At 36.1% G+C, this 14,574-nt stretch overlaps 1 protein-coding gene across 1 annotated transcript in view; it reads left to right on the forward strand.

Moving 5' to 3' along the window:
- Positions 1-6,381: 6,381 nt before the first annotated feature.
- The window catches only part of LOC136834406 (multiple epidermal growth factor-like domains protein 6), a 385,610-nt gene continuing 377,417 nt past the window's right edge, over positions 6,382-14,574 (forward strand). Inside the window, 1 exon segment of the mRNA XM_067096968.1 lies at positions 6,382-6,961. Within this exon segment, the coding sequence (XP_066953069.1) occupies positions 6,870-6,961 (92 nt within the window). The 5' untranslated portion in view covers positions 6,382-6,869.

Genomic DNA, 14,574 nt, shown 5'->3' on the forward strand with positions numbered 1-14,574 from the left:
CTGCAATTCAAGTTCGTGGAATCTCTTTATGTTCTTCTTTGCATTTTTTGTCTTTGATGTCATTTCCTTCCTCGGTATTCGCGGAATGCAGTAACGGTGGTGTGGCGTTTAAAAATCATACGTATTGATGGTAATAACACGTGTCAGTTCATAGAAGTAAAACACAAATGAATAAATAAAAAGTAGATGATAGGAAGTGAATGTTTGAATGTATACAAATAACCACAGTATTCTGCAGAGTAAGCCAGTTTTGTTATTTTTTTTATTCAGAATAAGATTGTTTCAAAAGCGAAAAAAGTTTCCTATGACCTTTACCTCATATTCCTTCTAGTAACTATTATGAAATGTAATTATGGATAGCAGTATGTCAGGATCACATTTCATTTCTGCAATCAGAAACCTAAGAGTAATATTAACCTGTGTGAATCCCCTATAATTATGTCGTTTACGCTAGAATTTTGTGCTAGGTGTGGAAGTGAGAAAAAAAAATAAATAAACGACTGAATGAATGTTGATTGAGAAATTTATATCAAGTTTTATGCACTTCAAATTATTCGTGGGAAGTCAAACACTTCCGGCTTCGATGAGCATAGCTGCTGCAATTCCTACATCTCTTTTTTTTAAGAGACATGTTTTCGACTGTCACGTTGAAAGTAAAAGAGGATTGGCAAATCTCCCGGGAGAATCTGGGTGGCATAACCAAAAAATGCTGAAAATGATAAAATCAGCTTTTTCACGTGTTTACTGTAAAATGTTTAGACGGGGGCGTGTCATTTGTCATCTGAGGATTAATCACACTCATTTGACTGATGGATTTTTTATGACTAGGCAGCCCAAATCATTCTGTGATGACTGATTGGTCCAGTTGACTCTTCGATGGTTACTGGTTGAGTGTCCCAACCCAGGGGACTTGAGCAGTCGTTTCCTACTTGAGTGCTAAGATGTGGAGGGTAATTGCGTGCTATCCAAGGTATTCGGAGAGGAAGTTTATGATAGGAGTGCAGTTATTGAATTTATTGCAATATCCAGATTCCTCTAAAGTTTATGATATATTGTTGAATTTCGGTCCTGCCGTTCCTCTACCATCTACACTCAACAGAACTTCCAAATTCTTGCCACTGACGTTTTAAGCTATCTCTGCAATTACGAGTTTTCGTCATTTTTTTTCTTATAGTTTCTTTCCTCTTCAAAACCCTTGCTCTCTTGCTAACATTGCCAACAGTCTTTCAGTACTTCATAGGATTTTGGATTTTCCCCAGAAGTTGCTGTTCATAATTTTGTTTTACCCTGATCTATATGGTTATTTTTGTGTTCTTCTACAAGAGCCTCCCCTCTACCATCTCTCATATTTCCTCTGATTAGTAGAGGATAAATATTTTTTTCTGATCACCAAAATCGAACAGAAGAAGTGTGAATGTAACGTTCTAAATTAGACGGTGCTTAATTCTGTAATAAAATATTTTGTGCAGTAAGGAATACATTATGTCAGCTATTCACATTTCATTTAGTGTTATGACTCGGATTACGTTTTAAGATTTAGAAGTTTATTGGATTAATCAGAGATTGCCTTCACGGAAAATGGTTTGATTTCATCGATACTCTCAATAGTTTGTGTCAAAACAACTTGCCGTCTTGAGTCCAGTGCCATATAGAGTAATATATTTGCTACTATTTAGTAAAAGAAAGGATGAGTCTTGATGTGTGATAGTCTGCCAGTGGAAGGGTAGTGACTCTTAATGGAGCCCTTCCTGAAAGCAGCGTCAAAAATAGGATTCAGAGAGAGTGAGAGACGGAGAGAGAGTGCGAGGGATAGAGAGAGAAGCCCTTGCACTATAGAAGTTAAAGATGCCGTATTCATTTGCGATGGTAACTAGCATGTAGCAATTGAAAGCACAGTTGCAAGGTGTTTGTACAGCAACCAGTGGAATCTGTTTCTATTTAAGATTCTCGTGAATTTCTGTGGATTTCTGTGTAAAACAGGAATTAATTCCTGAGTAAACACAAGTGAAAATGTAAATGCGAGCATGTTTGAGTGATTAGTATTGTTTCTCTTCCTTTCGCAATACAGTCTTTAATTCCACGAAAATACGAGAAATAATTCACAAAAGATGAGAGAGCCAACGTTTTGACTCTGGAGATAGTCTCGCCTTACTGTTTAACGTTTTCATTTTATGCCATCAGAACTTACCTCACACTCCATATTGGCTAGAGAAAGATGGCTTTTTGATATATGTTTTTGTTTCAAGACACTTTTCATTACTGTGGAGTTTTCCTTTAAATTCCCGACCTCAACATTGTACTTATGCTCTCTCTCTCTCTCTCTCTCTCTCTCTCTCTCTCTCTCTCTCTCTCTCTCTCTCTCTCTATATATATATATATATATATATATATATATGTATATATATATATATATATATATATATATATATATATATATATATATATATATATATATGTGTGTGTGTGTGTGTGTGTGTGTGTGTGTGTGTGTACAAAATATATATTAAAATATACAGTATATATATATATATATATATATATATATATATATATATATATATATATATATATATGTATATATATATATATATATATTATACTATTATATATATATATATATATGTATATATATATATATATATATATATATATATATATATATATATATATATATATATATATATATATATTTATATTTGTATTCAAATACAGACAAAGACCGGTAGATAGGTGGTCAATAGTTTTTTTATCTAGAAGCAGGTACCTCTGTACAGAACCTGAATTCCGTTTGATACCTCTTGCATTCTGTAGCTCCAGAACTCTATGGAATAAACCTTTTAGCTGAAACTCCCATGGTTTCTCTCTCGCCTTGTTGGCAGCCACGTTTCTACATATAGCGAGCCACGTGCATCCATGCAGCATTTTTCCTTGAAGTTCTGCATATCTGGTTCCTTTCATGTTAAGGCTGTCATCAACTCTTCACACCAGTGTCCGTCGTGGGAGTAGCATGCTTCTTCTAAGGGTCCGTAAAGGCATAATTGAGAAACTGATCGGTCGTTGTTCGAGAGGTGTAATTAATGTCAAACCACCTTCCCTTTTCTTGTGCCGTTGCCGAAAGAAAATCTAGTTGAATTCCAAGGACTGGGATAACAAGTTTCTTCAAAGGGAAAGTGGAAGGAGAGCAAGAATCCAAAAGTTGATTGGTTTGGTTAATTATTACAAAGTAATATCATAACTAGTAGGGTCATCGACGCAAGTGATATGTTGAGATAAAAAGAACAGATTGTTGCTGATTAATTTTTCACATTACGTTCATTTTACTCCTGGCATCACGTTCATAAAAATGTTTATAATAACAAAAAAACTGGGTGGAACAATAACTGCTACATAGTATGCTTGCAAATTTGTCTCTATGCATGTATGGATGGATTTGTTTTGTTTGCCGCAGTATGCGGTGTGCATATCAATTTAGATACGTTCAGAATTATACATAAATTTATTAGCATTTCGCTTGGAATTAGCTTAAATTTATACCCTGATTTTTATTTTCAAACAATTAAAGTGTCACATGTATGTCAAGGAGACTTAACGTGCCAAGCACACTCAAGCTAAAGATAGGGTCTCTGAAGGAATGCAGTGGAGATTGCTAGTTTTTGCCAAGTGGTTTGAGTAGGAGGAATGAAAGAAAATGTTCGTTGCATGTAAAAAGGAAAAGTGATGCAAATACAAAACGAGAGGGGGGGGCGGAGTCGGTAAAAATAGGAACTAAATGAAAAACTAAATTCATACCCATATGAAAAACGCATCAACAGGCCGAATTGAAAGGAATTTTTTAAGTAAAGAAGAGAAACCTATCCATGTTTCTTGATGTTTTCTATAAAAAGTAAGATTAATACTTAATAGAAGAGAAATATCAAATATCGACGAGAGAGAGAGAGAGAGAGAGAGAGAGAGAGAATCTCTATAGCCTCCAAGTACCAAATACATTGCATTGATCCATAGGGCATTATGGATTTGGAAGGTAACGGACCCAAGAACGTTCCCCTTCTGGGGTGAGATCACATTCTGCTTCTCTTGCTGGTGCTGAAGGTTACTATCCAGAGGGGTATGGAGAAGTATAAGTGTAACCCGGAAGGAAATCCATGAAGACTGGTCAAATACTTTGCGAAGACTCCCATTCGTATACCTCATAACAGAGGTGGGCTCTAAAATTCAATTAGGGCAGGAGAAAACAGGTGACCCTTGTTGAGTCATCCAAAAATCTCAGCAACCTACGAACAAGTTTATTCCATCCATTGCTTGGTTTTAGATGATAGATATTTAATTATCCAACAGATAACCAGGATCATGGACATCAGAACTAGCTTCACAGTTTTGACTGACGTCTTTGTGGTTGAGCAAAGTTGTCTGTGAGGTAGTTACCACGAATAATGACGCTAGAACTTCAGTTTGTCTAAGTGGAGATTCCCATTTTGCTTTTGACATATTCTCAGGCTAATGTTGACATATTTCCATAGAGGATTAGTAACCGAGGACTAGACTTGAAGTCAGTTCTTTGAGCCTTAAGAAAATGTTCAAGACAGAAATGGAAACATCTCTTTTCACCTCTCAAAATATTCAAGCAATTGACATTTGTGGACAAGGTAACAACGTCTGTGTTTAGAGGCTGAAAGAGTTGTAGGAAAGACTAATATTGAAAAAAATGTCATAACGCTAATGCGAAGTTTACTTGTCAGAGTCGCAAAAGTAGAAAATTACAGTCAAGGTGAAATACAAGGACAAATCATGACTAAGTGTAGTGTTCCTCCAGAACATTACCTTAGTCCATACATGGGGTCACTAGTGCCAGAGAAGTGAAGTGCCCAGCAGCTAGAAAATGAACTGAGATCTAAGACTGAGATGCTTTGAAGATATTATGTTGAGAAGGGATGAGGAAGAGTCAGTCATAAAAGCCGTAGATATGGAAGAATCAGGTCCAGGCCTTTTAGGAAGGCACAGGAAATCATGAAAAAAATGGACCTGATGAATGTTGTGGAAAATGTACGTCAGTGAAGAGAAGAACGAACTCATATCACGCTTACGTTCATAAGGGGATAAGGTTGCCTAAAATGGTATGTGATGATCATGATTATGGTTAATTATCTGCGTCACTCTTTTGAGGGCGCAATATAAAGTCTGTTTAGTGAACACACAATTTTATAGCTTCCTTAACGCCATTAGTAGTCATTTACCTGTAAATCATCATCACCTACCTCTTGCATCTTAACAATGGTTAACATTACTTTTACCTTCTGTAGTAATTATTTTATGAACACTTCGGTGACATTTCGTATTTATAATGACTGTGGTGCTCAATTTTCATGGTTTTACCTAATCCTTCGGGCCAGCTTTATGAGAGCTGATAGTCAGCTCAGTGGTCTGGTTAAACTATTTTAATTTAATAATAATAATACAGTATTGTGGAATTTTGTATTTTCTTTAATAAATTCCCCTTTTTTGCGGGCATGTGCGTGTGTGCCTAGAGAGAGAGGCTGGTGGTGGTGGTTGGGAGGTGATGGACTTAATTGAAATTACCAAGGTGCCCCATTTGTACGATGGAATGATGTTAACCCTAAAATGTTGGTGGGGTGGCACATAATGCCAGAGGCGCGAAAATAAAGGTACCCGTATTTCTCATCCCCATAAATTCTTTTTATGTAAAATGGTCTACTCTTTCCGTAGCAATAACCATTACTATAAGTAGACTGAACAGGTGACACGAAGTAAGTGCATGAATATTTAACTGCCATATTTTCCCCTTGAATTATTTATGGTTTGTTTAGGGATAGAAATTCCGTGACAGGCTATGGTGGTTTTGGGAATTTATTTATTTGTTTGTTCAGTGATTAGTATTGCAGTAAAATTACAGCCATCAAATAAGTAGTTTCATTAATATTTCTGATATTTGTTTACGAATTTTGTGTTTTATTTAAATTTTGCTAGTATTACGAATGCTATTATTACTAATGAATCGTGAAAATTAAGAGAAAAGGAACAAAATAGAAGCTGAATCATAATTTTTTTTAAAGTAAAGTCAGAAAGGACGTACTTTCCCATATGCTCAAATTTCGTTCGCAGAGGAGCGTAATTTACCAATTTATTAAACGTGATTCCCGCAAGATCAGAAAGTCCAGTCATGTGGACGTCAGTAACTCCGCTTTTTAATCTTGCCATTCAGAAGTCATTAATCTGCATCCCGAAGTTCCTTTTGCATGACGTCTTGTGCCTCCGGAGGGCATCAGTGTCCACGAACTTAATATTTCGTCGGAGGAGGACCCTAACCCCCGAGAGATGGGATCTGACGTAATCCTCCGCAATCCACATCTTCTTGCCTGATGCCTCAGTTGGCTGTTGAGTGTTGTCGTGGAAGGTTGTGTCGCTCCGGCCACCACCACCGATACCACGTGGGGTGAATCCCTCCCGATGGATATGTATCTGTGACTTCCAAGCTTTTGAAGGATATTTTATGGACAGCAGAGATATTGGCTACTTTTAAAAGGGTATTCCAAGGTACGGGTACAATAAAAATGTGATGAGTTTGATAAAACTAATTTAGTTGAAAAAGAGGAATTACGTGGAAAGGACATCTAAATACATTATATAGTTGATGCCCTGGAAAAGGAATCACTAAATATATTTAAAGGGGAAAAATTATGATTGAGGAATAATAGGGAACAATTATTGATCCAGTTTCAAGTTCTGTCAGCTGTCCCAAGAAAATCTAAAACTTAACCCCAGGAGGGCATTGAAAGCACAGTGTCGGAAATATGGTGCTTATTATAATTTAAGAACCAACTGACAGAGACAGAAGAATAACAGTTACATCCACAATGGCGTTGATGGTGGTGACGTGGTGTTGCGTGGTGGTGGCAGTGATTGTGATGATCCTTACGCCAGCTGCTGCTTTCTCCAGCACACAAAGGTAAAGTAGCTAACGAATGCTTTGTACGATTGCCGCATTCTGACGCTCTTGTATGGTACTGACCATCAGCTGTTGAGGGGTGTGTAACCATTGTCATTGTGCTTCCGATGATGAATAGTTGCTTTTACAGGGTGAAAAAAATATTTTTTATTTAAAATTTGTGTAATATTTTATACATGTAATACACACACACTTTACACATATACATATATTTATATATGTATGTATGTATGTATGTATGTATGTATGTATATATATATAATATATAATATATATATATATATATATATATAACAATATATATATATATATATAATATATATATATGCTATATATATATATATATACTGTATATGTATTACTCGTATACTTGAATATTGCAAATGCACTTATATCATTCCCAGTATTTTAATCTCTCCACTCAAATTCTGATACCAAATCAGTTAAGCCACATTAATTTTTTAGCCATTTTACTGTTTTCCTGTTATTCATACTCTTCAACTAACTAATAATGGCATCGAGAGAAGCATTAAAGTGTCAAACGCGCGTTTCATGGTTCACAAATGATCCTTCCTCAAATATAACAAAGGACTTTTTATTTTTTATTTCCCCCTTTTTTTGTTGTAATATCATGCTTTTATGAGTCAGGTTTTGATTTACCTTTGATTTTATCGCTGAAACAAGTCAGAATTTCGACCTGTTTTCTTACTGAATAGTGAAAATATGTAGGATTACAAATACTATATGTCTGGGTATACACGTGTGTGCACAGATAATAAGGTCTGAAAAAGCATATTTGTAATGAATTACCCAACCTTGGGAATAACTTGCACCTAACGGGGTTTGGATATAACTACACGTACCTTGACTAAGATTCGAACTTACGACTTCTAGTGGTGGGACATGGCTGACGTGAAAGCATTTGCGTACGTTTGCTGTCATAGCGCTTTTCAATCCCTAAAAGGGCATATGTCCGAATCCTGGTAGGGATTGGTGTACATAATAATTACTTAAGGTGTAAATCATTCTCAAGGTATACTAATAAACATTGATAAGTTGTTTACCTTAATATGTGAAGTATAAAAATGCCATGTGAAAGTGGTTACTTAACTCAGTGATAGGTGTTCTTCGCTGGGTGAGCAGGTTCCGTTCTCGACTACCACTCTGATGGTCGCGAGTTCGATTCTCCGACCGGCCGGTGTGAAGGAACAGAAATTTGTTTCTGGTGATTAGAAATTCATTTCTCGCTATAATGTGGTTCGGATTCACTGATAAGCTGTGGTCCGTTGCTAGGTAACCAATTGGTTCTAGCCACGTAAATAAATCAAATCCTTCAGGCCAGCCCCAGGAGCGCTGTTAATCAGCTCAGTGGTCTGAATTAAACTAGATATACTTACTTTGCTTTACTAGGCTCGCGTAACTGAAGTTCAAGGTGGAGATCAGCGCTTCACAAATTGACCAAATTACATGCGTTGGCTGGGTCAAGATGAAGGTTGAGATCATTCAAATGGTACCAGATTTACTTTTACGGTAATGATAACACCCGAAGTTGTTTCAATAGATTTTGAATAAGCTCTTGGGACTCTTAAATCTTGAAAGTTTTCGAAAAACTCCCCTCATGTCGAAAGATGCCAGTAATCATACTGCCTTTTCAGATGAGTATGTCTCATTGGTATGCATAAAAGCATGGCTCTCTCTCTCTCTCTCTCTCTCTCTCTCTCTCTCTCTCTCTCTCTCTCTCTCTCTCTCTCTCTTTTGCAAATGAACTAATGTTTTAGCATTTTTGGTGAATAAACTGACATTACCTATTTTGCGGAATCGTCATGATTTTACTTAATCTAATATTTTATATTTTTTTCTCTCTGTATTCAAGAACTATTTCTAAACATTTTTGTTTGTAGATGACACTAGATAAAGTATGCTCTAGTCAGTCTTTCGAGATCATGGATGATATATATAGTTTTTCTATTCAGGTCTTATAAATTTCCTGAATAGATGTTTAATCAAATAGAAGTAAAATACTCGTTGGAATTGTATGTCGGAAGTTTAATCACGCGAACTTCGGGACCCTGTAGGCATTCAACAGATTAAGTCTTTTATCTCTCACGGTCTCAGCCAGCGAGACCAAAGTATTTAGAAGTGTCACTCACTCGGTCGCTTCTACGCGTAGCTGTTCTAATGGGCCCGTCTTTAACAGGATTATAGGTACACGATTTCACTTGTAACCAGGTTAATTAGTCGTACGATACAGGTAGTGCTTTTTCCTTTTTTATCTTCCTACCTGATTCAGAACGTGTTGGCTTATCAGTTTTTTTAACCCTTAGCTTAGGTTTTGGAATGCTTACGAAGAGAAAGGCATTTTTCGTTGTTTTTTCTTTTCTTTTAGCGGGAATTGTCAACATATCTTCCCCTAAATCTGAACTGATAGACTACACTCGCTGCGATGTACTTGTTTAAGGAGTTGTCAAAGTTTTATTAGCTTTCTCCTACCATTCTGGATTTGAGATTTATATGAAGGAACTAAAGAGAATTTGAAATTATATAGTAATTAACTGTTGCATTTGTCTTGTTTCCCAATCATGAAAAAAAGGAGGTCACAGTCCAATTAAATGCGTATCGTTTTTATTCTGGTGATATGCTGGATTGAAAGAATGAACACAGGAAATGTTACTGATATTTCCCGCAAAACATACGGATAATTCCTGCAAGTCTTATCGTAGATTCCACCACGCTGCAGTGGTAATGTTATTTGCAGTGTGTACGGAGAATTTCATGATTAAAAATAGGGAAATTCCGATTTAGCTTATAGTCGCAAGTAAGGTAGGGCTTGGCAGTTTAATAGACTCTAATCTAATGACAACAAAGATTTCTGTTGTATGGTCGGAGTAGGAAATAATATCATTAGTGTTAATTCCTTATGGTTCTTTATGGTTCTATTTGTGTGTGTATATATATATATATATATATATATATATATATATATATATATATATACATACATACATACATACATATATATATATATATATATATATATATATATATATATATATATATATATATATATATATGTTTATGTTTCTCTCTCTCTCTCTCTCTCTCTCTCTCTCTCTCTCTCTCTCTCTCTCTCTCACACTGATGTTTACACAGAAGTATTTCGTTCACAGTAAATAAAAAAAAAAAAAAGAACGAAGCTGTCTCCGTTGTGTTTTGATGCATGTTCTGGGTGTCAAGTGAGGTACAAAAAACTTTCCTTCAAGTAGTTTTGTAAGTGACAGTTTTGGATGAAACTTAGCAACCAGTTATCTTTGGTTAACCAGACGGCTTTCTTTTTCTATGAACTTTTGTTTTGCTGTAAGAATTTGCCAAATGGAGTACTTGCTGATAATTGAGATACCAGTTTTTATTTTTCTTTCAACCAGACGGCTTCCTTTCTTTATAAGCTTTTATTTTTGCTGTAAATATTTTCCAAATGTAGTACTTGCTGGTAATTGAGGTCAGATGTCCCATTTACATTTGCAACTGTATATTTTTGACTTTCAAGGTTTTACTGCTGAATCATTTTATCATTAAATGTATTTATTTTGATACCTTAGAAACATTAGGAAACTCAAGATAACCATATTTACTCATTCCTTGAGTAATTTTAATACGTCATTTTAAGCCTTAGAAATAGCGAATAAGCATTAAGCAATTACGAGAGAGAGAGAAAAAAAGAATCGTCAAGTCGTGAGTGCAAGGAAATAAGTTTGTGTCCAGTGTCCTTCTTTTCCAAGTCTGTGATTAGCAGTGCCCGAAGGCTCTTGCGAGAGAGTCTGTGACTCACACGAGATTACTCAAGTGCCGCTTTTGCCATTTCATGAGAACCTCGTGTGAGGAGGAAACAAATGAATGACTGCTGTGATAAACTGGCAGCGTTTGCGCTTAGCAACCTTCAGTTTCGTGTACTTTGTGCAGAAATATTAGCAGTATTTATAAAATTTTTCTTAGGCTGTAGTTTGACGAGATACACTTTGAAGTCAACAAAAATAAATTTGTTAGGTAGAGAGAGAGAGAGAGAGAGAGAGAGAGAGAGAGAGAGAGAGAGAGAGTACTCGTCTGATATATTTTAAAGGAAAGAGAGAAATAGGCATTTTATATGTATATATACATACACACACACACACACACACACACACACACACATATATATATATATATATATATATATATATATATATATATATATATATATATATATATTAGAGAGAGAGAGAGAGAGAGAGAGAGAGAGAGAGAGAGGAGAGAGAGTTTGTAAGCGTACTTTTTATGTTTAGATGGAAAAGAATATGCATTTCATATATTTGAGAGAGAGAGAGAGAGAGAGAGAGAGAGAGAGAGAGAGAGAGAGAGAGAGAGAGAGAGAGAGAGAGATTTCATGTACTTGAGTTATGCAAAGTTTTGAGCTATTTTGCTCATTTTGTGATAAGATAACAAGCAAATAAGAAACAAAACTGCGAATGCATAAATGCAAACAATTTACAACTGAGCAGCCAGAAATATGAAAGATAATGTCTTTTGACCATGCTAGCTCCATTACTGAGCTCCCTCTTATGTTTTTGCACGATTTGCCTCTTTACCTTTTACTTTTTCGTTTGTTTGCTGTTTTAGGGTTGTAGCTAGGTCGCATTTAAAGATATCTGCCTAGTGCTTGTAATACATGCTGTTTACTTCTTTCTACTGTAAACAAATCTACTCACTGAAAGGATTCAGATGAATGTAAGATTTTATAGTCAGAAAACATAAACAGTAAAGTACTATCACACATATTGATGACATTTATTACAAGAAATAGTTCGTTCTTAGTTTACTGTTGGATGTTTGTTGCAAAGTAAAAAAAGAAAAAATAATACATTCCCAGAGGGCCCAATATTCTGCCCGCCTGACATGGGTCCAAGGTAAACGCGGCTCTCCTCAAATAATCCTCGAGGACTCGAGAGAAAGAAATTAGATTCCAAGAATCATTTTATGTTGTTTTTGAGTTACGAATAGCTCAGGGATACAAGGAGGACGGATATTGCTCTGGAGATTACGGAGAATTACTGGGTGATTCTGTGATTTGATTGTTTTCTTCTTTTTAGATGATATTGGACTTTTTTTCCCCTATTAGTTTCGTGAACGTGACATCACACATTTACTATAACATGAATAAGATCTTCCAGTAGTACACTGCATTGCTGCAGTGAAAATAAAAAGAAGAGCGCTGTAATAGATACGTGTTTTTATGTGCACAACGTTCTTTATTATTTTTTTGGGAGGGGGATTACTAGATTCCTCGCTCATGCAGTCTTTCTTACAGTATACTGCAGAAATATCGATCTCAACAACTTTGATCTTTTGCCATACTTGTGCATCTTGCATCCACAGATCACCTCCACAAATTATTTGCTTCAACAAACCTTTCTTACATTCCAATTCTGGCTTCCATAGACTCTCCTCTTCTCTTCCAAATCTTTTGCATAGACAATGCTGCCTTCCTTGTTTCACCTGTTCTGAGACCTTCCTCTTCTGTTATCCTAGCATTAATTCTTAAATGCTTGTACGAATCCATTGCTTCCATTCTTACAGTATTCATATTAATATTCATGGTTCTGTCTACTTGCAGTAGTTGCCATGTACCCTCAAAGCATTACTGTTATTTACGTATACTTCAACTTTCTCATCATATCAATACTGTTAAATTCTTTACTGACATCTTTAGTTTTTTTCACTAACCCTCATCAACACCGACTTTCTGTAGACATCAGTCCGTCCCTTAGCACTTATTTCCGTATAAAATTTCAAATCCCACAACTTTGCCCGTATATTCTGTTCTTTTTATGCCTTCTCAAACCGCTAACCATAAAGATACAAGCATCCCGGAGGCTCGATATACCCTTGTCTCAGAAACAGCTTTCACACACATCCAATTACTTTTTCATTTAAACATTTAATGATGCTTAGTTTTCATTGTAAATCGTTTTCTTACTAAATTATCTTCTGCTTCATGCATTCCCAATATCCTCGACATCAAGTATATAACAGTTTTATCACAAGCCAAATAAAGCCTTTTCTCTGTACTCTCCACACACTAGGTTCATAGCAAACACTTGATCTACAAATCGCCCTCCCTTCTTGCATGAGTCAACACGGCTCTTCCCTTATTGATCCCTCTGTAACTTTTATTTCCCAATCAGAATCCTACAATAGACCTTCACAGGAATGCTGAAAGACGCTATGATCTTTAATTCATACACTCACACTTATCATTCCTTTTATTCATTCCTTTCCATAATCCAGCCATGCTCTACACACCCTGGTTATCCATTCATTCTCACAGTCACCCTTTGTTTGGTTTTTACACTCTTCTGTCACATTATTGTTCCACCTACATCCTCAACGGTCCCTTCCCCAGGCATTCTGAAACTGATGCTAACCACTGCCACTCTTGCTTCATTCAGATCCTCCTCTCTTGTATATTCACATTGAAGCTCTGAAATAGTTACTTTATCTGCACTGGACTGCATTAATTTTACAAGGGGCTCTCTGCAAGGTACTAGCTTTCCATTGTTTATTCTGAGCACCTTTTGTTTAACAATTCTCTTTACTCTTACCTCCCTTAGTATAATCTTTTCTCTCTCAAAACGTATTTCCTCAAAATCAGTCTATTTTCATTACGTACCCTCTTTTACAACTTCGCTTTATTTTATACTACATTATTTATCCTGTTGTATCTCTGCTATCATGCAATTGTTCTCCACTAGTCTTCCTTTCTTCCTTTACTAAAACCTCTTACGTGTCATGCCATCACTTTTTATTTATTTATCTATTTATTAATGTTTTTTTTTGTCGCTATCTGCTTATACTCAGTGCTAATCCTTCCAGATGCGATAACTCCATTCTTGAGTTTTTCACACTAGTAAACTCCTTACAATTTAGTGTCTTTCACCCTGTTGAATTTTCCATCCATCCATTCGTGAGTCATTCTAATTTTTTTTTTTGTGAACTTTATAACTTTAAAACGGAACTTGTGTGATTTTGTACCTTCACGATAATGATGATGCACTTCCAGCCACTGTTGTTTTCACTGTTACATCCTTCAACTACATCTTTTAGTTACTGCGTACCTACTCATTATAAGAAAAACTAGTACCAAGTGTAAATAAGAATGTACCTTTCTTGGAAAACCAAGCATTCCCAGCGGGCAAACTCTCTTCAAACACAAGGGCTCTCCATACTCATTCACTTGTGGTCATCTTTACCTATGTGCTGTGCAATGTCGTTTGCATTTAACTTAACCAGCACAACCCCTTTTCCTTTTTCTTAGAACACCGAGGCTCTGCCAGAACTTTTTGCTTTCACTCTTAATCTTTTCCAATTTGTGAGCATGAATCCATTCGCTCTCACAACTGTACTCTTTCAGTCCTCTGGCTAACACGTAATTGCTCTTATCCCATCACCCATAATTACTCCTTCTCTTGCTTTATATCTCTTTGCCACCCCAGACGCAATTACGAGTACTCTTTGTCCTTTCTACATGACCTTCCCAGTCATGCGGCCCTGCCCTGTTACTGCAATAACTAGTTTCCCCTCAT

This window comes from Macrobrachium rosenbergii, chromosome 53 (assembly GCF_040412425.1).
Source record: "Macrobrachium rosenbergii isolate ZJJX-2024 chromosome 53, ASM4041242v1, whole genome shotgun sequence".
In the NCBI taxonomy this organism is placed as follows: Eukaryota; Metazoa; Arthropoda; class Malacostraca; order Decapoda; family Palaemonidae; genus Macrobrachium; species Macrobrachium rosenbergii.